This window comes from Pogoniulus pusillus, chromosome 1, assembly GCF_015220805.1.
Source record: "Pogoniulus pusillus isolate bPogPus1 chromosome 1, bPogPus1.pri, whole genome shotgun sequence".
In the NCBI taxonomy this organism is placed as follows: Eukaryota; Metazoa; Chordata; class Aves; order Piciformes; family Lybiidae; genus Pogoniulus; species Pogoniulus pusillus.
Genome location: NC_087264.1, coordinates 6,900,698 through 6,924,859, shown reverse-complemented (window position 1 = coordinate 6,924,859; position 24,162 = coordinate 6,900,698). Strand labels below are relative to the sequence as shown.

Sequence of the window (24,162 nt, the reverse complement as noted above, 5' to 3'; positions counted from 1 at the left end):
GGACTCTCTCAAGCAGTTCCCTGAGATACTTGAACTGAGAAACTCTTGAAATATTTATTGTATCTTGCAAATTTTTGTCCAGACCCTGCTAGATCATGATTTCCATATCATCTGTCTTAAAAACCTGGATGATGAGATGAACTGTACCAAAAAAAGCATATGACAGGATCACACATATATTTCTCTCCATGAACTGCAGTGCTATAAACATCCACGTTGCTAAAGACAAGTGACATCATCCCACCCCTATCCTGGGGAGAATTCACCTCTTAGCCAGCACTGCTTTCCTGTGCTGTCCTTATGGCTGCTTGCATGCTTCTGATGTCTAGTTGTGGCCCTGTGCCTTAGGATGGATTTTTGGCCCTTGCAAGTGACTTTTTTAATGCAGATTTCCAAATCAAACTCTAAGTTACTGCTTGGTCTAGCAACTGCCCAGGCAAGCCTCAATATCTAAGGCAAGTGCACCGTGAAAAGATCAAAACATTTCCCATTCATTAGCCACTGTGACTGGGAACTGTCACCAGCTGAACAAAAGCAGCAGCTGGCACTGGCAGGACAGCCTGTACAAGGGGATGACTGCATCTCAGAATACAGTGGAGCAAAGCTGGAGATGGGTAGGTTCAGACTGGATGTGAGGAGGAAGTTCTTCATTGTGAGAGTGGTGAAACCCTGGAATGTGTTGCCCAGGGAGGTGGTTGAGGCCCCATCCCTGGAGGTGTTTACAGCCCGGCTGGATGAGTCTCCGGCCATCTTGATCAAGGGTAGGGTGTCCCTGCCCATGGCAAGGGGGTTGGAACTAGATGATCCTTGTGGTCCCTTCGAACCCTGACTGATTCTATGATTCTATGACTGCTGAGGGGTCAGAGACAAGCCCTAATGCACTTGGCAACTCTTAACATTGTGCAAGTTAGGAGCGCAGAGTGGGGGAGGATGTAATCTCATTCAGTGCAGGCATGGACAGATGACACCAAGACAGAAGTGCCCTGACATGGTACCTGGATGCTGGCTCCATGCAAAGGACCTGCCCCTCCTTGCAAGAAGAATGAAGTTTCCTGGCTCACCATCCTGTCTGCAGCCAAACTATCCCTCCAGGTTTTAGAGGAGAGCATCCCAAACTGCCTGCAACCAAGTGCATTTTAGTTGCTTGTGGCAGCATATGACGCAGTGACAGAAGATACCCAGGACAGCTAATCCATAATCAATATGTCACTCTGTGGGAACAACTGACCTTATTGGCAACCTTAAGGAAGGTGATCAAAGAGGTACACCAGTTAGACTCTTGATTTAAGGTAAAGCACTTATGGAGAAGATGTAGGAATGATCCTGCTGGATTTGTTCGGTCCGATTGGTTACTGTGAAAGCGCAGAGTAAGGGCAGCAAACTTGGGGTCTTATAGAATCATAGAATCAACCAGGTTGGAAGAGACCTCCAAGATCATTCAGGCCAACCTAGCACCCAGCCCTAGCCAGTTAACTAGACTATGGCACCGAGTGTCTCATCCAGGCTTTTCTTGAACACCTCCAGGGACGGTGCCTCTGGGCAGCCCATTCCAATGCCAATCACTCTCTCTGCCAACAACTTCCTCCTAACATCCAGCCTATACTTCCCCTGGCACAACTTAAGACTGTGTCCCCTATTGCTGGTTGCCTGGGAGAAGAGGCCACCCCCCACCTGGCTACAATGTCCCTTCAGGTAGTTGTAGACAGCAAGGAGGTCACCCCTGAGCCTCCTCTTCTCTAGGCTAAACAACCCCAGCTCCCTCAGCCTCTCCTCATAGGGTTTGTGTTCATATGGACTAGCAGCATGGGAAGCACTTTCCTTTACCCCATGTCCCAAAAGAATCAGACAGTACCTTTGGTTGTTTTATAAGGAGGGCAAGAGCAGCACAATTCTATGACTCCTGGCAAGCATTTGGTAACTGTACTCCACATAGTAAAATTTGCCTTGTCTGGTGCATGCAACCTTGCAAACCAGCTTGATGGATCTGGCCCTTGCCAGTGCTCCACCTTGTTCTCACCTTGCATTGGGAAGCCACTGATACTGGTGTAAAGTGCAAAGCAGCTGCTTCTGCCTCTTTACACTGATGGTGGTTTTCACTGCTGCTGCTGACTGAGAGGAAGCCAGCTGATGACAAAAGCATTTAGCTGCTCTCACTTTCCTTAACAAGCTCCTTTCAGTGCTCTGCTGCCAAGTTCAATCCTGTATGCAGAAAGCATCTGGTTCCCAAGCAAATAACTGCTATATCAATCTTCCTGCTTCTGGTTCTGCCTCTTTTAAGTGGTACTCAATGAACATGTTGTTCTCTGCTAACTGGACAGCATTTTCTTGTGCTATCATGGGCTGACAGCAATTTACTCAGGTGCCCGATTTTTTTCTCCACCCTATCCCCTGCTTCTAACTCACCAGTTACTTTGGACCTAGTTGGTTATGATGCTCAGCAGGGCCTGTGTCCCCCCAGTGCACGTGGTCCACCAAAGACAGGTGACTCAGAAACACTCTTCCCTGGAAGGATGGGGCAATGTAGGCTTCATGTGGAGCACCAAAGAGAAAAAATCTTAGAAAACCCAAGGCCTGAGGAAGAGTTAGAGACAAACATCTATGCTGTTGCATTTTTAACTCTGCATACCTCAGGACAGTCAGGAGGAAAGCAGGACTTGACTGCCACACTGCCTCTGACAGTATCCACTGGCAATTTATTCTCCGCATATTCTATGACATTCTCCACTTACTGGAGACATGAAAATGATGCACATATTGGGATCATCAGATGCCACAGCTGACCTGCTGAGATCACATCTTACACTGCTGCTCAGTATCAGCTCTACTTCCCGGGTTCCCTTTCTCTGTATCTACCTGCTTCCCATCCTGAAACTGCACTACAGAAGAATTCATAGAATCAAGCAGGTTGGAAGAGACCTCCAAGATCATCCAGTCCAACCTAGCACCCAGCCCTAACCAATCAACCAGACTATTGCTTGCAAGACTCCATTCTTCAGTCTTCATGCTTGGCTACATTCACCTACTTATCATCCAGTAAGTCCAAGGGATATCAAATTACAAATAAAAGTCTCTAAGGCAGACAACACATTTCAAAAGCAACAATTTTAGAGTAATTTTTTGGTACAGACTTTCCTCCAATCATATTATTTTGTCTTAGACATCACCATGAAATTCAAGTTATAGATATTATCATAAATATATGTGTCTTTATAGAGTGGTTGCTATAGAATCAACCAGGTTGAAAGAGACCTCCAAGATCATCCAAGTCCAACCTAGCACCCAGCCCTAGCCAGTGAACTAGACCATGGCACTAAGTGCCTCATCCAGCCTTCTCTTGAACACCTCCAGGGACGGTGACTCCACCACCTCCCTGGGCAGCCCATTCCAATGCCAATCACTCTCTCTGTGAAGAACTTCCTCCTAACATCCAGCCTATACCTCCCCCAGCACAACTTGAGACTGTGTCCCCTTGTTCTGTTGCTGAAAGCAACTAGAAGCAACAGTCTCAAATCCGGGGTCAATGCGGTACTGTGAGCTTGCAATTAGGCAACTGAATCAGTTAACATATTCTGGATAAAATATGAACATTTCTTCAGTCATTTAACCACCCATAACACTCTAAGTCATTAATCTCAAACTTGAGGTAAGCAATTGGAGTAGAACAAGAACCTAAGAGAAGTTTACATTAGTGCTGTAAATACCAAGGTAGCCTTGTCCAGAGCTCATCTGTTCTGGCTGCAGTTAGCAGACACAGAGCTCAAGGTAAAGGGGAGGGTTCTATGCTGAAGCAACAGGTGAAACGATTTAAAAATCTCGTTGAGCACCCTCAAGTTTGCACCTGAAGTCACAGGGAACTGCCTTTTCTTCTGCTACAGCTCAAAGAAAGCTGTAAAAAGAGAGTCGCTACTTCACAACAACCATTCTCAGATGCATTTCTGCACACTATCAAGTATTGCAAATTATTTGCTCTCTGCACGGAAGAAACCTCACAAACTCTTTTGAGATGCATCGTCTGGAAAGACAGACCTTTTGGGAGCCGAGTGTGGGTGAGCAAAGCAAGTCTCAAGTTACTAACCCTTGGGCAAAAGCTCACCCCTTATCTCCACCGGACCAATCACCCAACACAGAGCAAATTAACAGCTATTAAACCTCAAGTGCAGCAGAGGAAATGAGCTTCTCCCAGTTCCTAGAAGGTGGTAGAGGCTGCCACCACAGTCGATTGAATTCTTCCCCTACAAAGCGTAATTCTCAAGTTATTTGGTCAAACGGGCAAAACTTAGTGTTTGTTTACCTACCTATCCAACGACAACTCACCTGCCACCATTCAACATACTCACACACACACACACACCCCCGGCTAAGAAACCCCAAAGGAACAAAAATGCAAGCCACAGAGAAAACCCCAACAAATATGACCACAAAGACAAAAAACCCCAACCAACCAACTCCTGCACTTCACAGTAGGTCCAGCTTAAAAGATACCCTGATTCAAAACAGTGCTTGGACAGATGCATAAAATGCCTGGGATTACCCAAACAAAGCCAGTTTCTGCAAGTCTTAATCTTTACACTAAACCAGAAGTGGCAGAAAAAGGACAAACCCTAGTAGATTATAACTAATAGCTGGCTGCAAAAGTGAACAGAAGGACTAACTGACCTGACTCGAGATTGGATTTGGGTCTTAATACCCTCAATGGAGTTGCCAGCATTGGGTTACAAGAGAAATGCATTAAGCTGGTTGAGGCTGGACCATTTATAGGCAGAATAGAATGTTTTGTAGTAACTACTCGGGCAGCACCTAGCAGTAGGCTCTTCCACCTAGCAGTAGGCTCCTCCACCTAGCCGTAGGCACCTAGCAGAAGGCACTTCCAGGCTGACTGAAATGCATCCACACAAAGAGCTGCAAAATGCCTGCCGATTGCATTGCACCAGTGCACCAGTTGTCAAAATGCTGCAGGAAAAACAAGGTAAGGCTCAAATAAAATATAAAGTAACATGCACATTTTAGCGTCTGAGGGCATGAAGAACATCTTCATGCATATTCCTGACTCTCTTTCACACGCACAGCTGTCACCAGAAAAAGCCACTCGAGCCATTTCTTTTTAAGCGAGGAGCAGCCGGAATGGCCCTGCCAGCTGATAGGATTGTTTACAATCCGGTAAGGCAAATGAGATGCACAGCCCAGAAACCTTTGTTCGGTAAGTTGCAGGGCGAGGTTAACCCTGTGAGGGGCAAACCCCGCGATCAAGAAAGGTGATGTCAATGGCAAATTTTAGGCCTTCCTATGGAAAACAGGGAGGTTTCTCTGCACAGCGGCCGGCCCCGGCACAATGACGACGCCTCGGCGCTGGGCTGTGCCAGCACAGCGAGCAGGGCAAGCAGCGGGTGCGCCGCAGGAGGCTTTTCTCGCCGCACCCTGCTGCCAGCTGCAAAAGATTTGGGTGCAAAAGCGCCAGAACACGGCTGGTTTTACGCGAGAGGCCGCGGAGCGCTGCTGCTGCTGCTGCTGCTAGGGCGCCGTGTCTCCCACTCATGCCCTTAGCCAAGGCGAACCGCGGGCAGCCGCTGGCGCATCGGTGCCCTTCCCCCTCCCGGCCGTGCCGGCGATACCTGCTCCAACAAAACCCACCCCGACCAGACCCGCGGCCGTTCACCAACATGGCACTTACGATTCGCAAGAAAAAACCATTCCTCAGCTTGCAAATCCCAAGCTGCAAGGGGACCGGGACCGTCTCTGCGACCACGGCAGGCATGGAAGAGGAAACCCCTCCTCCACAGATGCCCTATTTATTCGCCGCTTTAGCATCCCGCCTCGGGGGGAGGCTCGCCCGTCCTCCCCGACCCTCCGAGCTGAGGAGACACTGGAGCTCTACCCAGTTTTAACCTGTACGTTTTGGGGTGGTATTTTACCTGGCAAACGGCCGCATCCCTCCTCAGAACAAACCCACGAGAGCTTTATTCTGACATAAGAGAATTAGCACGCCAACAAGCGCACGGCCAGCAGCCGTGAGCGGCTGGCAGCAAAAAGCTTGCAGGCTGGAGGCTTCGGCACCAAAAAAAGGTAGATGAGGTGCTCATTTCTTCTGCCAAAGAGAGATTGGTGCCTCAGCCCCGGATGACTCGCAGCAGAGTCAGTCTGAAGCAACCCCCCCCAAAAAAAAAAACCCCACCAGAACACATACATCCACGCACAGGCACCACGCACACGGATCTATCCTTACTTCCCCTGTGTTCCTCTTGCTCGCCTTTCCCATTATATCCCAGGTATTTAAGGGCGAATTAAGTCTCCCACGCACTAACCTGTCCTCTCCTTAACCTTCTAGTGCAGGCAGGAGGCCTCCCAGTACAAGTAGCCTGTTTTGCTGGAGGACAAAATCAGCCCCTAATCTTCATTTATGCTATCATTGGTTTGTGGAAAAACACACTGTGGTGATTTCGGTGTGTTATGACTGCCAAAGATCACGGGGTGGGAAGAAAGAGGCGGAAGTCAGAACCTTGGATTAAAAGGCACTCCCCACTCAGACAATATTGGGGGGGAAAAAAACCCAGAAGTTGTGATAATCCTACCAAAAATGCAAGGAATTGTGTTGAAATTAAAAGGGTTTCAGTGTTCAGGTAGCCCTCCGCAGACCTGTGTGGACTCGCCAATTGCTCGCACTCAATATATGTCAGGGGAGAAAGCGCCTGGTAAGACACCGCTGCGAGAGGGCGTCAGATGTTTGCATGGGTAAATCACAGTTACCTCAGCAGCGTGGGCTGGACAGGATCAAAATCGTGGTTTGAAATACCAGGTCTGAGGCAGAAAATGGGGAGATAACCTTCCCGTCCAGCCAAGCAGACGCTGGGAATGGTAACAGCGTACAGAACGCAGGGAGTCCCCTTGCACTGCCAGCTCCCCCCTGCTCCCGGCACACATTGCATAACCAAAATAAGCCCAACCATCCTGCCTGATACGATAATGAGTTCTGTCACAGCTTTTGCACCACAGAGAAGCGTAATCCCTGAAGGACAGGGAGCCTGGAGAACATGGCAGGGGGGTTGGAACTAGATGATCCTTGTGGTCTCTTCCAACCGTGACTGATTCTGTGATTCTATGGAAAGAAGGCAGGCACTGGGCAAGTGACATTTCAGCTGTCCAAGTTTTTGTTGTTGGAACAAAATAAATACAAGAATTGACATTTTACAGTTATAAACCCATACAATTCTAATGAACATGACTGTATCGTTTACACAGGGGCCTCCCTGCATTATACTTTGCTTGCCTTGCCACGCGGTTCTAATTCAAGAAGACCTTTGAACTAGGAGTGCACCCACACTGACTGTGACAGGGCAGGACAACACGCTGACATGTGGCACCTGATGGATCTATCCTGCCAAAGCGTAAGCAGTGTGGTGGAAAAATAAACAGAGACCAGTTGAGGTGGTATGAACCTGCTTGCTCCCCACACCTACCATGCTGAGGACCCCACTGCAGCTATCGGGGCAGCCCAGCTACGGGGTGGGAAGGGGAAGCACAGCGCAGGGGCTAACTGGAGCTCCCCAATAAAACCTCCATGGAACCCCTGCTTAGCACGAGGTGTTATCACTGAAGAATAACTCCTTTTCATTTTACTGCAACCCTAAGTGGTTTCAGGCTGGGAATTTCAGCTGCAGCGTGCAGGAAATCTGCTGTAAACACATCACTCAGTTCCATGTGGGAAAAAGGGGGCTGATTTTAGTTGTGGCAGCTTAAGATTCCTGGATCCTGCAACGAGGGCTGGCAGGGAGAAGAGGAGGCTCAGGGGTGATCTTATTACTGTCTACAACTACCTGAAGGGACATTGTAGCCAGGTGGGGGGGTGGCCTCTTCTTCCAGGCAACCAGCAACAGAACAAGGGGACACAGTCTCAAGTTGTGCCAGGGTAGGTCTAGGCTGGATGTTAGGAATTAGTTCTTCACAGAGAGAGTGATTGGCATTGGAATGGGCTGCCCAGGAAGGTGGTGGAGGCACCGTCCCTGGGGGTCTTCAAGAAGAGACTGGATGAGGCACTTAGTGCCATGGTCTAGTTGAGTGGCTAGGGCTGGGTGCTAGGTTGGACTGGATGATCTTGGAGGTCTCTTCCAACCTGGCTGATTCTATGATACAGGGAATAGACCTAGCTGCCACGGATTCACATTTAGAAGAGCGAGAAGGTAGGTTTGGCCTCGCTAGTTTCTTTGCTTGCATTAAAGGTTGCAGTCATTTGTACCCATCCTTGCTACATACACAAAAAAAATGTGGCTTTCTCCACAAAGCTGAAAACACAGACCAGATACACCAAGTAAGAAAACACATCGCAGTGTGCCCACAGCCGGAGCAACTCAGAAGGGCATCCCCCTTGCACAACTCTGCAGCAGCGAGAAGCGCTGGAAGATTCTCAGAGGCAGAAAAATGCAACACTTGTTACGGTAGAGACCAGTCTAGATACCCAAATCTGCCAGAGGCAGCCCCCGATGAAACTGGTGGCTGTAACGACAGCTCAAGCATCGTCCAAAGGCTTTGCAGAAGCCCGGGCAGTGCAGACACCCTGCTGTGACACATGGGTGCCCTCCTGCCAGCAGGCACTGTGCAAACAGCTACACAGAAGGCAAACACCTCCCTGCTGGGCTGGGAAGCAAAGCACGGACTTAGCATCAGTAGTGGAAAGTACCCCGGGGAAGATGCCTGGGCTCAGCATAGGTCCTCTCACCAGTTAAAACAGGGCTGTGGAGTGCTGCTTCAGAGCGGCTGGGAATGTAAATCCCACTCCGCAGGTTTTTGGCTACCTACCACCTACACACAGCCTGTGCACTCCATTGCCTACTGTTTCAGGCCTTCACTTGGGTCTACGTGTAAGCATGCAGAGATTTCTTCTGGCAGAGTGCTGCTGTGAGGCGAGTGATGAGAGAACAAAAGCAAGAGATTTCCTAAGTCCATTTTTACAGCCAGCACAATGCTCCCTTTCTGCCTGTTAGTATGTTTGTATTTCCCTCTGTCAACAGAGACTTCAGCACAAGACCTTCTCTGCTAAGAGTGGCTTCTGAACTAAACAGAAATTCACTTGTTCTCCTTTCCCAGCACACTAATGTCTTAATGGTTACTCTATCCCATGGGAATTAACGTTTTGAGACTTTTCCAAGTTTGCACCAAGCCACTTTCTGACTGCAACAGCTTTTGCTGCCAGGCAAGCCAAGCACAGACATACATTCAAAGTGTTAAGTCCTGCAAGTGGAGCCATATGGCAAATCTGAGCTTGTCACCATGAACTAAGAGAATCACTTCAAGGACTAAATGGAGAGCACACCTAATTTGCCCATCTGTCTCAGGACATTCATTGGTTTAAAAAGGTGAAATAAGCTATCAGGAAGAATGCCCTGTATTGATACATGGACTTGAGACTGATTTGGCAACAAGGCTGGTGAAGGGCCTGGAACACAAACCCTATGAGGAGAGGCTGAGGGAGCTGGGGGTGTTTAGCCTGGAGAAGAGGAGGCTCAGGGGTGACCTCATTGCTCTCTGCAACTACCTGAAGGGAGGCTGTAGCCAGGTGGGGGTGGCCTCTTCTCCCAGACAACCAGCAACAGAACAAGGGGACACAGTCTCAAGTTGTGCTGTGGGAAGTATAGGCTGGATGTTAGGAGGAAGTTGTTGGCAGAGAGAGTGATTGGCATTGGAATGGGCTGTCCAGGGAGGTGGTGGAGTCACCATCCCTGGAGGTGTTCAAGAAAAGCCTGGCTGAGGCAGGATGATCTTGGAGGTCTCTTCCAAGCTGATTGATTCTATGCTGGTATCACACAGCCATATACTGCACTACAGAAAACATAGAACATCACTCAGTTTTCAGGGCCAGCCATAGGGACAACAGAATCCACAGAAGTGAAGCTGGCTATAAATCTCAATTAGAGCCTTTTGTGGATGCAGGTTATTTTATACTCTTCAACTACAGCATCACAAAGTGCTTATCTATTAGAGATACTCAGTGCCCACAGTAGAGGATTGGCTTCCAGCACACAGCTAGTCAATGCACATTTTCTCCTCCAATGCAGTGCATGGCTCTGTATCATAGAATCATAGAATCAACCAGGTTCAAGAGACCTCTAAGATCATCCAGTCCAACCTAGCACCCAGCCCTATCCAGTCAAGTGCCTCAACCAGGCTTTGCTTGAACACCTCCAGGGACAGCAACTCCACCACCTCCCTGGGCAGCCCATTCCAATGCCAATCACTCTCTCTGGGAAGAACTTCCTCCTAACATCCAGCCTAGACCTCCCTTGCCACAGCTTGAGACTGTGTCCTCTTGTTCTGTAGCTGGTTGTCTGGCAGAAGAGACCAACCCCCAGCTGGCTCCAGCCTCTCTGCAGGTAGTTGTAGACAGCAATGAGGTCCCCCCTGAGCTTCCTCTTCTCCGGGCTAAATATCCCCAGCTCCCTCAGGCTCTCCTCACAGGGCTGTGTTCCAGGCCCCTCACCAGCTTTGCTGCCCTTCTCTGGACACATTCCAGCACCTCAACATCTCTCTTGAATTGAGGAGCCCAGAACTGGACACAGCACTCAAGGTGTGGCCTGACCTGTGCTGAGTACAGGGGCAGAATAACCTCCCTTGTCCTACTGGCCACACTGTTCCTGTTTACTCACTGCCCAACTCTTGGCCTGCCATGAAGATACCGTGAGATTTGGTCCTAGCATCTGTACAGCTGCTAGGGCCCAGGGAGGCGGTGTGGTGAGCTGCAGTGCAGTGAGCTGCAGTGCACCCATGAGTGTGAAGAAAGGCAGCAGCTAGTTACAAGTTTTTCAGAAAGTGCTGAAGCTGCAATACTTGTCAAAAAATGCTTCAAGTGGTTGCAGACTTGGCATGCAAAAACACCGACAATTGTCACTTTAATTTACTTGCCACAACTACTGATCTCCAATGCCAGGAGCAAACTCATCACCTCATTTCACAGAGATGCTGTGAAATGAAGTTCCCACACTGCCTCCTCACTACAGTCAAAATTCATCATTTCCCTCCAGAAGGCATTCTCCTGCCTCAATTTCCCTCAAGGCCTTCTGTTAGTCCTGCCCTGAAGCATCTTCTCCACCCCTTTCACCTTCCCCAAAAAAATGAAGCAGTGTCCAATGAAAAAGGTCTGCATCTGGGGCTGCTGCCCCAGCAGCAGTGTGCAGCACTGAGATCTCTCTTTGCTAAGCGGCAGTGGGCACACAGCCCCTGTGCTATGCCCTGCAGGCTCCAATCTCCCTGAAGCCAGTCCATCCTATCCATTGAATGAAACTGTAAACCATCTGGTGATGGCAGATGTTTGAGATTGTGTGAGGATGTCTGGATTGTGATCATTTCATGCAACAAGGTCACCATCAGTTCTGCCACCACTCTATTGTGCTCTTTCAACGCAGCTGTTTTGGCTAAAGCAAAATATAAAGGAAGGAGACAGTTTATCAGCATGGAGCATCACGACCCATGCTCACAGATCATCTTGTCCCCAGCCCAAGGCTCCTTGCTTTGCTTCAGTCTCCCACGAGGAGGCCCAACTTGTGGTACTCCTGTGCTCGAAAGAGTTGCTGTCTTCTCCCCCATTGTCTGAGCCTAAAAGAAGCTACCCAGAAACATAGAATGATCTTCATATTGAGTGCCTCAGTGCATACCTGTAAGCCAGGTGGAAATTTCAGTCAACTGAAGTCTAATTTAGTTCCTTCAGAATTCAAATGTCAATGGCAAGCCACTGCTATAGAAGGGATCTCAAAAAGGGAAGTTGAAAGGTTGTAAACAGGGCAAAAGAAGTTCACAGCACCATACTCAGATTGTATTGTGAATGTCCAGCCTGATGGTTATTTAAGACTGAGCAACTGAGAACAGCTGAGCTGTGAGCCAAGCCCATGTGGAGTGGATTACACAAGGAAAAGAGATATGTTACACTCACACTGCAAAACACAGCAACATGCTGAATGTCTGCTAGTATTGAGTCCAAAACCAATGGACCCCACGGGGCTGAATGATAATCTTGGACTGAAGGAGATGGTTAAAGCCACATTTTGTCAGGCCCTTCCCACTCATTCCCCTAATGCTGATCACAGAGTTGGTGAAAATCACAAGCAGAACCTGGCATGTTGCAGACCCTTTGAGGTTAAGAACATAGGAGCACTCACAATGCATCACACCAACTCACCAGTAGTTGCAATATTCACTTACATATATTCCCAATACTGGGAGCTACATTGATGCTGAGGGCAAATCCAGGGATGGTGACTCCACCACCTCCCTGGGCAGCCCATTCCAATGCCAATCACTCTCTCTGGCAACAACTTCCTCCTAACATCCAGCCTAGACCTCCCCCACCACCACTTGAGACTGTGTCCCCTTGTTCTGTTTGCCTGGCAGAAGAGACCAACCCCCATCTGGCTACAGCCTCCCTTCAGGTAGTTGTAGACAGCAATGAGGTCACCCCTGAGCCTCCTCTTCTCCAGACTAAACAACCCCAGCTCCCTCAGCCTCTCCTCATAGGGTTTGTGTTCCAGGCCTCTCAGATCCTTATCAATGTACCTCAAAGCATCACCATACACGCATCTGAAGGTCAAGATTTAAAACATCCCAAGTAGAAAACTCTTGGCTGAGACTGCCAGATGCCTCTAAACATCCCATGGTTTCTTTATTGTATTTCTCTAAAGATTAGAAATGTGCCATGTTTATCTTAATTTCAAAATCATGCATTTTCACAGTATCACAGTATCATCAGGGTTGGAAGAGACCTCACAGATCATCAAGTCCAACCCTTTACTACAGAGCTCAAGGCTAGACCATGGCACCAAGTGCCACGTCCAATCCTGCCTTGAACAGCTCCAGGGACGGCGACTCCACCACCTCCCCGGGCAGCCCATTCCAGTGTCCAATGACTCTCTCAGGGAAGAACTTTCTCCTCACCTCCAGCCTAAATCTCCCCTGGTGCAGCCTCAGGCTATGTCCTCTCAAACCTTAATTAAACCTTAATTTTAACCTTAATTAAAAAATAACACGCAGCACAATACAGAGAATCATTGAAGTGCTTTAAAAACTGCACGTTACCATGAGAACAGAAAAAGTGCTGCCAGCAAAGTGAAGCTTTCTTTCCTCCAACAGGTCAAATACAAAGACACCTTAACACAGCCACTGCAAGACTATCTGCAGTGTTAGATGTTAAGACAGCAGCTTCTGCTTAATCATTCACAGCTCATGTGTCACCATCAATTCAGATCTCATTTCTGATTAAGATCCAGCATGCTTAGCACTACATTGTCACGGATGCAACCACCCACCTTATCTGTCCCTAATGTCAACTGAGCAAGAGAGCTTCTGAAGGCCCAGAGAGAAGGGTTACAGGTCCAACAAAACCTTGAGAGAGACAGTTAGAGCAACACTAAGTTGGTGTTAGGTCTATTATTTTGGGATTGCTAACAAACTCAGGCAAGTGGTGAGACCAACCCAGCATCCTTCTCACAAGCTGTGGTAGAAACTCACAGATAATAATGAAATGGGATAGTGTCAGAAAGGCTAATATTAAAATGGTCATGTTCTTAACTCTGTCAGGTATAATAAATGTTTAATCTTTTAGAAGGTTATTGCTTAAATGTTCCAGTGAATTCTTTGGGACCAGGGAATGCTCTCACACATGGGTACCCCACTCTGGGCACAGTTTTGTGATGGTTTGTGTGTTCCCCGCCCCCCCTACACTTTGGAAATCACCCAGGCTAGACCCAGCCAGCTCTGGAAATATGAATGAAGCTTATATTTACAGCTAGCACAATATACAAGCAGATATTTACAGTATATACAGTTATAGACAGAAATATACAAGGTAAAAGGCAATACAGACACACAACAGCCCTCCCAGAAATCTGAGTCCCCAGGAGGGGCTCTCAACCACCCCTGCACCTTCCCCCTACCCCTCTCAACCTTACCCCAGTCCCAAGGAAGAATAGAGGTTTGGCCAGGGGGGTTAGGAAGCAAAGTGGTTTAGTCCAAAATGGAGGGTGAGGTTAGAGAGATGCAGTTCAGCCAGCAGCCCAAGTGAGAGTGGTGCCAAGTGTGTTATCTATGTTTTGACTTATGTTTTTATACATCTCAGTAAGCCTATGAGTGACGTAGACATGACCATTGTTTTCCTTTTACAGCCTATAATCTACTTGTCTCACCAAAACATTCTAGCTAGCTTCAAACTAGCACAAGTTTCAATACTTTATTATAGCTTAAACACTAAAATCATCACACAAAAGGTATATACACAATACCTATGTCTCACCTGCTACAGCCATAGGGAGGAACTACAGTGCTAGAATCATAGAATCAACCAGGTAGGAAGAGACCTCCAAGGTCATCCAGGCCAACCTAGCACCCAGCCCTATCCAGTCAACTAGACCATGGCACTAAGTGCCTCATCCAGCCTTTTCTTGAACACCTCCAGGGATGGTGCCTCCATCACCTCCCTGGGCAGCCCATTCCAATGCCAATCACTCTCTCTGGCAGCAACTTCCTCCTAACATCCAGCCTATACTTTCCCCGGCACAACTTCATACACTGTCCCCTTGTTCTGTTGCTGCTTGCCTGGGAGAAAAGGCCACCCCCCACCTGGCTACAATGCCCCTTCAGGCAGTTGTAGACTGCAACGAGGTCACCCCTGAGCCTCCTCTTCTCCAGGCTGCACACCCCCAGCTCCCTCAGCCTCTCCTCATAGGGTTTGTGTTCCAGGCCTTTCACCAGCTTAATAAGACATGACAAACAATTCCAAGTAGCTCAGCTGCTCAAAGGGCAGGCTCTGCTCACCCTATCCCACTGGCCAGCAGAGCTCTCGAGATGCGTAGCTAGCAGAGCTGCCGTCTCAGCAGGTAGGCGTCCCCAGCGGGAACCACAGCATCATGGTGGTGAGATTGGTGCCGCTCCAACTCGCCCACCCACGCTCTCGGTTTAGATGGGTTCAGAATTCTGTGTCTTGTGTATCCCAGAACTCTGAACCAAGGGGAACCAAACTCCTCCTTTCTTTTGGAATCTGTTACACTCCATCTATCCCTACCGCCGATGCGCATACCTGCGAGCCCTGCTTCCTCCAGATCTTATCTTTAGTAACCTACTGATTATCAGCTTCTTGCAACTTCTGATCACACACAACTCTTCCCCCTTACATTCCAGTATGCAGGTTTTTGTTTTAACTTCAACTGGTAGTGGGTTTTGTTTCATCATCATGCAGAAGATCTTGCATTTAAAAACTACATTCACGGTATGGTCTTCCAGCTGTTTTTTAGGGAAGGTGACTGGAGAGGCAGCACTAATTCTAAATGCAACTTCATATACTTTGGAATGTAAGAAGAAACAGCATACAGATCATAGAATCAGAGAAGCAACCAGGTTGGAAGAGACTTCCATGATCATAGAATCATAGAATCAGTCAGGGTTGGAAGGGACCACAAGGATCTTGGAGGTCTCTTCCAACCTGGTTGATTCTATGATTCTATTCTATGATCATCTAGTTCCTACTCCCCTACCATGGGCAGGAACACCCTACCCTAAAATCAGTCTGGCCAGAACCTCATCCAGCCTGGCCTTAAACACCTCTAGGTGGCAACCCATTCCAGGCTCTCAGCACTCTCATGCTCAAGAACCTCCTCCCCACATCCAGTCTGAATCTGCCCACCTCCAGCCTTGCTCCATTCCCCCTAGTCCTGTCACTCCTTGATAGCTTAGAAAGTCCCTCCTCAGCTCCCTTGTAGGTCCCCTTCAGATACTGTAAGGCCACAACAAGGTTACCTTGGAGCCTCCTCCTCTCCAGACTGAACAGCCCCAACTGTCATAGAATCAACTCTTTCAGTCTGTCCTCATAAGAGATCATCCAGTCCAACCTATCACCCAGCCCTGTCCAATCAACTAGACCACGGCACTAAGTGCCTCATCCAGGCTTTTTTTGCACACCTTCCTACAAAGACAGACCAGGAATCTATTCCTAAATTCCACGTGTGAAAACAGAAGCCTATCTTAAAACAGAAGACCTCCTGAAGAGCCCAAATTAACTCCTACCATACCACTTTAAGTAGCAATTCAACACATGTGACAGAAATCACTTTGACACTTGGTGATACTGTGAAATACTTCCTTTCACATTGCTCCCACGATTAAAATGAGATATTCTAGAAAGTCTTAACACCCTGTCCTCTACCATCAGACAAATTAAGACATTTGATGTCACAATACAGCAAGTAGTCTTAAGAAAAACACATTAACTGCAGTTTAATTTGACTCTCAGTAATAAATTTCTGTAGAACTGGGAAACAGTCTGTTTCTGAGGGCCAAAGACTGATGGCTTCTGGCTCATGTCATGTAAAATACTGAAAGGAATTTTCTCACCTTGCTCCAATGACATCAAAGAGATGCTGCCAGCGATCATTGATTTTGTTGAGTTTATCATCTATTTCAGCAGCTCTGCTCTTGTTGCTAGCCTGGATGAGCTGGTCACCCATTTGCTTCAAGTGGGTCTTATTTTCACTGAACAGGTTTATTTCTTCCATGCAATCCTGAGAAATACAAACAAACATTGCTTAACTCCTGAACAAAACAAACCAACAACAACAAATATAAACCCTCAACAATCCAAAGCTATCTGTTTCTTTTCCCACGTATGTGATTCTCTTCCCTCTCTCCTCTGTCCTGCTGAGACCTCATCTTGAGTACTGCATTCAGTTTTGGGCTCCCTAGTTTAAGACAGACAGGGGTATGCTGGAGAGAGTCCAGTGGAGGGCTAAGAGGATGATTACAGGACTGGAGCACTGCCTGATGAGGAGAGTCTGAGGGACCTGGGGCTTTTAATCTGGAAAAGAGAAGAAAAGATAATATCTGAAGGATCAGGAGTGGAAGGGGGGACAGGCTCTGCTCAGTGCTCCCTGGGACAGGACAAGGAGCACTGGGTGTAAGTTGCAGCACAGGAGGTTTCACCTCAACACAAGGGGGAACTTCTTTACTGTAAGGGTCACAGAGCACTGGAACAGGATCTCCAAGAGAGGTTGTGGAGTCTCCTTCTGTGGAGACTTTCAAGGCCTGGATTCATTTATCTGTGAACTGTGCTAGATTGTGTAGTCCTGCTCTGGCAAGGGGGTTGGACTCTATGATCTCTTTGGGTCCTTTCCAATCCCTAACATCCTGTGATCCTGTGTGATGTGAAGTCATATTTGGCTTCTGAAGGCTGAGGCTTCTACCTTAGCATGTAAAACTCTTTCACTTAAAAAACCCACCCAACCAGACAAACAAAACCTCAACAACAGCAAAAGAAAACAAAGCAAAGACAAAAAAAAGACCCAAACAAAAAACCTCACCTCAATGGAAAAGCACTCTTACAATGAAGCCACTATGAAAAAATAAGCAGCTTAAAGACTTTCAACTCTCAGGAGGAATAGCTTCTAAAAACAGCAGTTTAATGTTCCAGTTTTGTCTCTGCTTTCCCAATTTTACACAATTTTTCAATCAAGCTGCATCAAAAAAACCCAAACTCAAGTCTAGGATGGGTTTATTTTGTTGACATTCTTATCCAGAGGAGATCTGGGATTAGATATTAAGACCTTTAAGCCACAGGGAAGAATATTACAGTAAAAAAAACCAAGGCTGTTTAAAATCAAGCTAATATGAAAGTATTAGAAAGCATTAACTGCATTGGCTACCAAGGAGAAGGGGCAGAATTAGGCTTTATTTTCCATTATGGTAACTTCTTGCTCACAATAATCCCCAGCAGGGAAAATTCCAAGCAGTCCTCTAAGTTAGTGTGTACCCAACAAGCCAATCCTCCACCACTGCAACTCACATACATAGCACTCCATGCCTAAATGCAGCCAGGTGGCATCTGTGGTTTGCATTATGCTCCAAGTCTGAACATCAAGAAGAGCTGTGCTGGAAAAGCTCATCTTTTCCCAAAACTCTGTGTGTTCTGGGTTTATATCACCCAGAGAGATGAGAAAACAAGGGAGAAATGGGGAAGTGTGTCTATAACAAGCTGTCAGACTGCAATTGAAGAAAAGTGGTGTCACTACTTACCTTCTGCAGTTTGTCTATCCTGTCTTCAATGCTGACATCTGCAGTCTGCAACACTTTGCTTTCCATTTGCACCAGCCAGGAGCACAGCTCCTTATGCTTTTCATTGAACACAATCCAGGTATTGAGCCTGTCTTCAATCTCCTGCTTATGCAGAGACACCTATGGATGAACACACACATTAACTGCTGGCAACATCTTTCTCAGGGAGGAAAACAGCAATTAAGAACCTTATCATTTCTGGCCTGCACCTGATCACCTTCCATTTTGCAGGAGCAGTTATCATATACATCCAGCTTTCTTCTCAAAGCCAGCAAGCAGATTGTTATGACGTCGCATCTGAGATAGCAGGGCCAAGAGTTGTCTAGCAAACCCCAGATTCCCTCCCTCAGAGGACGGGATTAAATGGAGTGACAGCTTTATAAACAATGAGCTCATAAAGAATTTTCAAGATCACTCAGTGAAAAACTGAGAATGCCAAAGGAAGTCTAAAATGTCTGTTACTGCATACTCTTTGTTATGGTGTCAAGAGAAACACCACCACAGACTGGGGACAGAGTGGCTGGAAAGCAGCCAGGAAGAAAGGGACCTGGGCGTACAGGTAGATAGTAGCTGAAGATGAGCCAGCAGAGTGCCCAGGTGGCCAAGAGAGCCAATGGCATCCTGGCCTGTTTCAGTAACAGTGTGGCAGTAGGACAAGGGAGGTTATTCTTCCCCTGTACTCAGCACTGCTCAGGCCACAGCTTGAGTGCTGTGTCCAGTTCTGGGCTCCTCAATTCAAGAGAGATGTTGAGGTGCTGGAACATGTCCAGAGAAGGGCAACAAAGCTGGTGAGGGGCCTGGAACACAAACCCTATGAGGAGAGGCTGAGGGAGCTGGGGGTGTTTAGCCTGGAGAAGAGGAGGCTCAGGGGTGATCTTATTACTGTCTACAACTACCTGAAGGGACATTGTAGCCAGGTGGGGGGTGGCCTCTTCTCCCAGGCAACCAGCAATAGAACACAATAGAACAAGGGGACACTGTCTCAAGTTGTGCCAAAGGAGGTCTAGGCTGGATGTTAGGAGGAAGTTCTTCACAAAGAGAGTGATGAGAGAGTGATTGGCATTGGAATGGGCTGCCCAGGGAGGTGGTGGAGGCACCGTCCCTGGAGGTGTTGAAGCAAAGCCTGGCTGAGGCACTTAGTGCCATGGTCTAGTTGCCTGGCTAGGGCTGGGTGCTAGGTTGGACTGGATGATCTTGGAGGTCTCTTCCAACCTGGTTGATTCTATGATTCTATGATTCTTATTTTTTGACAACTGGAAGAGAAACTTCACAACTACTGACTGTAATGGGTTTATCTCTGTAAAAATCTACTTCCATGTATTCCTGTAGGAAGATATATGATTCAAAGGAAGTGAAAAGTGGTACAAACAAACCAAACAACTAACCCCTCATCCTCACAAATAGACTCTGTAAAAGACTGGGTAAAACATTTTTGTTTGCCTTGGCTGCGAATGGCCACTCCAAATATCACTCAATGGCAAGAAACATTCCCTCTTGCTATCTGACAGCATATGACTTCTCACAATTCCATTACTGATACTCCTAGACTGATCCTTAGCACCATTCTGTACCTCAGAGTGGCACTTAAGTGTGTAGTGTGGAAGCAAACCTTCTCCATGTAACATCAGGGAAGGTTGTGGCTGCTTCCTCCCTGGAGGTGTTTAAGGCCAGGTTGGATGAGGCCTTGAGCAACCTGCTCTAGTCGGGGGTGTCCCTGCCTGTGGACAGGAGGGTTGGAGCTGGATGATCCTTGAGGTCCTTCCAACCTAGACCATTCTATGATTCTCAGATCAGGATCAGAATAGGAGGCAGCACCAGGTGACCTCCCACTATGTTGCTTCTGTCCTTTCACTTCAACATTCTTTAAAGAGGGAACATGAGTTCTCAAAGAAGGACCATGAGTTCTCCACCTTTCATGCAAAGAGATGAGGCCAAAAGCACTGCCATGGGATACTGGGAAACAATCCCCAAAGTTCTCAACACAGAAGCATCTCCTGGAGAACCCAGGCACCTCAGAAAGTCTCCCTACAAGGGCTGGGCTCTGAGATGTTCTCTTGTACCCTAAGCCTCAGAGGTATGAAGAGTAAATCACTCCTCCTTCCTCTGCCACTCGTGGCACCTCCTGTGTACAGAGACAAGTTAACTTGGCTGGTGAAGAAGAGACTCTGCATGTCAGCAAAACCACTGTTAAATTCTGTGATGGTTCTGACTCTGTTTTTGCCTGCTAGCACAAGGCAAGAGAGGGTTTTAAGAGCAGGAAGCACCTTTTGGGTGGCTACACTCTACAGACTGGGGGCAAACCAGGAACGAGCCAAAAATTCTCAGACAAGCTTCGAGCCCTTCAAGCCATTGCTTTGAGCACTTCTGCATCACACCACCTGCCCTGGTACTGGTTGTATTTTACACCTTGGCACGATGCAGGAGCAAACGGAGCATCCCCAAAGGAATTGGGAAAGCTTGATATTCCCAAGGAATAGCAAGGGCCGGGCTCAACCCGTAGGCTGGCGTTCATTAGGATTGGCCTCTGGCGATGCCGGTAGTTAAATCTTCGACCTACATGCGCCCTGCAAAGGCAGCTATGAAAAGGCTAATCCCTTGAGTGCATCTGCTCACTGAGTGTGTTTGTGTCCCTGCGCAGTCCGGCGCAGGCATCTGGCTGTCCTGCCGCAGTGGCGGTGACAGCTGCAGCCGCCTCTGCCTCTCAAAGGCTTTTTCACCTCTTTGCATTTATACTGCCGATTTTTCCCCACACAATGCACCTTGACTACTCTCATTTGTTAGCCGAAACAAAGCAGTCCTGCTGGCAGCAGCGCTGATACAGTCTGCTCCTCTACCCTGCCGTCCAGCACTAAGCATCAGTGCAGGCTCTCTGGGTGCTCATTAGGGCTGTGTAAACATTTCAGTGTGCTCAGCACTGAACAGATTCTTCACACTACAGATTTCTGTGTGCCTGATACAGGCACGTTAATGTCATCACATTCTTCTCTCCAAGACAGATGGAATGATATTTTTTTTTTCCTGAATAAAATCTGAAGGTAATACATAGAGGAAATCACTACCTGGATAGACTGTGGTAGAGAATCATAGAATCAGTCAGGATTGGAAGGGCATCATCTGGTATAGGCTGGATATTAGGAAGAAGTTCTTCACAGAGAGAGTGATTTCCCATTGGAATGGGCTGCCCAGGGAGGTGGTGGAGGCACCGTCCCTGGGGGTCTTCAAGAAAAGACTGGATGAGGCACTTAGTGCCATGGTCTGGTTGATTGGATAGGGCTGGGTGCTAGGTTGGACTGGATGATCTTGGAGGTCTCTTCCAACCTGGTTGATTCTATGATTCTATGTCCATGCCTGCACTGAATGAGATTACATCCTCCCCACTCTGCACTCCTAACTTGCACAATGTTAGAGTTGCCAAGTGCATTAGGATTTGTCTCTGACCCCTCAACAGTCATAGAATCAGTCAGGGTTGGAAGGGACCACAAGGATCATCTGGTTCCAACCCCCCTCTGCCATGGGCAGGGACACTCCACCCTAGATCAGAATATACAACATTTATTTTCAGCTTAATAAAGCTTAAAAAGAAAAAAAGCTTAATTTTCAAGCTGCTCACCACAGCTGAAGTGACAGCCACCAGCAATTCACCAAGCAATGAAAAGAAACTAAGTCCACATTTATAAGCTTCGCTGCAGATTGCTACTAGGAAAATAGTTCAGGCATTCTGATTTAAAAAATGATGTCCTGTATTTCTCAGGAGGGGGCTAGCATGTCTCTAGTTCAGAAATAATAACGAAAGACATTGGTTGTGTATTAACCATCTAGCTTAAGACACAACATTTTGCTTTCTCCTTGCAACGAAAACAAACCAAACCAAACCAAAAAACTCAACCAACCAAACCCAAAAACCAAAATCCCCAAACCAAACCCAAAAGCTGTTTCATCACATCTGCATTAATGAAATAAGCAGAGCTGTTCATTACCCCAGCAATATTCCCACCAAGATTGCTTTACCTTTGCCTGAGTAAGGTTGGGCATGAAATAATAACCCACTTCAATACTTCTTTACAAGCTGCACAATAAAAGCTATTGACTTGTCAATAAAGAGAGGGGAGAGCTGGGCTTGCTGGGATGTGGAGCCAACCACAATAACTTTAAGACCCCGAGTATTTTACTTCTGCCAATCCTGTTAACAGGACAAAGTAAACACCCATTCAAACTGCATAATAACCTAATGAATCAAGTTCATGTGACTTTGCTGGTAAATGTTCCCCAGCAACTTGACATGCAGCACTAAATTAAATCCAATATAGCAAAAAAGCCACAGAGTCCAAATGGCTCCCAGTATTTCACTGTTACAGAAAAGGCAAGTCAGTTCTCAGGTGTTCAAACCCAAAGAGTCGACATTTAAACCCCTTTTTCTTTATGAACTCCTGGCGTTTATATTTTTTTAGCATCAAATTGCAAAGACCTTCCCCCTTCCTTTCCCTGTTGCATGCCTTCAGGCAATTCCTGTGCTTATCCCTCTCTCTCTCCCACCCCCGTCCCATTGGCAGCCCAGAACAAAGCCATCTACTTCAGCAATGGTGTGAGCCCTGTGTACTTCAGGCACTCACTGTTACCAAAGGTTTGCAAAACGAAACAAACGAAACAACCCCCCCCCCCCCCCCAGAGCAAAAAACCAAACCAATCAAATAAACAAAACCCACACAACCAAAACAAGAAATAAAAGGAAGGCAAACTTGAGCTCTGGTCAGCTTGACCAGGAGGAGCCCCATTCCCACCCAGGACTGCAAAAGTGAGCCAGCTCCTAGAGAAACTCCATCTGTTGACCTGCTCTCCCTCTTCTGCCGGACCCTGTCAGCATCCTGCTATAATACCACAGAGGAGATGAAGACTTACTCGCAAGCAGAGCTCTTCCCACTGCCTGTGCAAATGTTCGACTTGCTCCTTGAGCACCATCATGTCCTCGGTGAGGATGCAATGAGTCAGCTCCACCTTCATGGCCTGCAGCTCCTTCATCTTGTGGGCCCAGTCTGCCAGCGACTGCTCCAGCTCCTGCATGGAAACGCACCCAGAACAAGCCTTGGCACTAAGCTCCTCTGGTTTCCAAACCTACTCCTTAATCCCTGCCTGGGCTGTGGGGGAGGAGAGGAGGGGAATGTGCAGCAGCTTGTGCAGAGCTTGCTGGCTGGACTGGACTAGGGGTCTACTGGAGCTCTGGAGGAGCATGTGCTGAGGCACTGGTGGAGCATCAGCCTCAGCTGCATCCTGAAGTGCCAAAGCACTGCCTGACCCCCTGCAGTTCCCCATAGCTCCAGGGCAGTGTTTGGGGCTGACATCCAGGAAGGAATGTGCCCACATCTGTGAGGTTTTTTTGGTTTGGAATTTGCTCTTTTTTTTTTTTTTTTTTTTTTTTTTGTTTTGTTTTGTTTTTTTTTTTTAGTTTAGTTTTGGCCAAGTTGTTTTTCCACCTGCATTTGTTCCTGTTTCAGGGTATGTGTTGAAATGTTTCAAAATAAAACTGTTTTCCTTCTCTAATGGATTGTATCACAAGCACTTGATCAAAGTTGCCCAAACTGTGGGGATTTTAAACTGCTCATTCACAGAAACGTGTTCTCTTCAGCTTTGTTCCTCAGATTCCTTCTTCTCTTCATAATGAGGCTACAGATTTTCCTTCTAAGTGTTAAAATCATCACCTAAAAAGCAGAGTAAATAGCAGAGACACCACTGCATGCAGCTTGGAAGCATGATGCTGTACACACAAGATACTTGAGCTCATTTTGCAAGGTGGTTCCTGGGAAGTGTCACTGCTTCCTCAAACAAGCAATCAAACAAAACACCACCGAGGATCCAATCTGTCTCATTTTAGAGGGGAAAAAATACCTGTTTCTTAATCAGGAGCAGAATGCTAGGTCCAAGCCTTGTGAGTGTTTTTACAGGTCTTTTGATTCAGTCACTTAGCTGAATCATTAAAAAGGTAATATGATTTGCTTCAATACTGGAGAAAGAAAAAAAACTAAACAAAACACAGCAAATAAACCTGAGACTAAAATTTATCTATAATAATCTGTTTTGCTTCAACACTGGAGAAAAAAA

The 24,162-nt window shown here is 47.2% G+C and overlaps 1 protein-coding gene across 1 annotated transcript in view; it reads right to left on the bottom strand.

The window, feature by feature from the left end:
• LOC135182850 (nesprin-2-like) overlaps nt 1–24,162 on the bottom strand; it is a 277,205-nt gene that overhangs the window by 29,085 nt on the left and 223,958 nt on the right. Inside the window, exons 99-101 of the mRNA XM_064157392.1 lie at nt 22,966–23,121; nt 18,031–18,189; nt 16,357–16,523 (exon numbers count right to left, since the gene is read on the bottom strand). Of these exons, the coding sequence (XP_064013462.1) occupies nt 16,357–16,523; nt 18,031–18,189; nt 22,966–23,121 (482 nt within the window). The remainder of the gene's footprint in view (nt 1–16,356; nt 16,524–18,030; nt 18,190–22,965; nt 23,122–24,162) is intronic.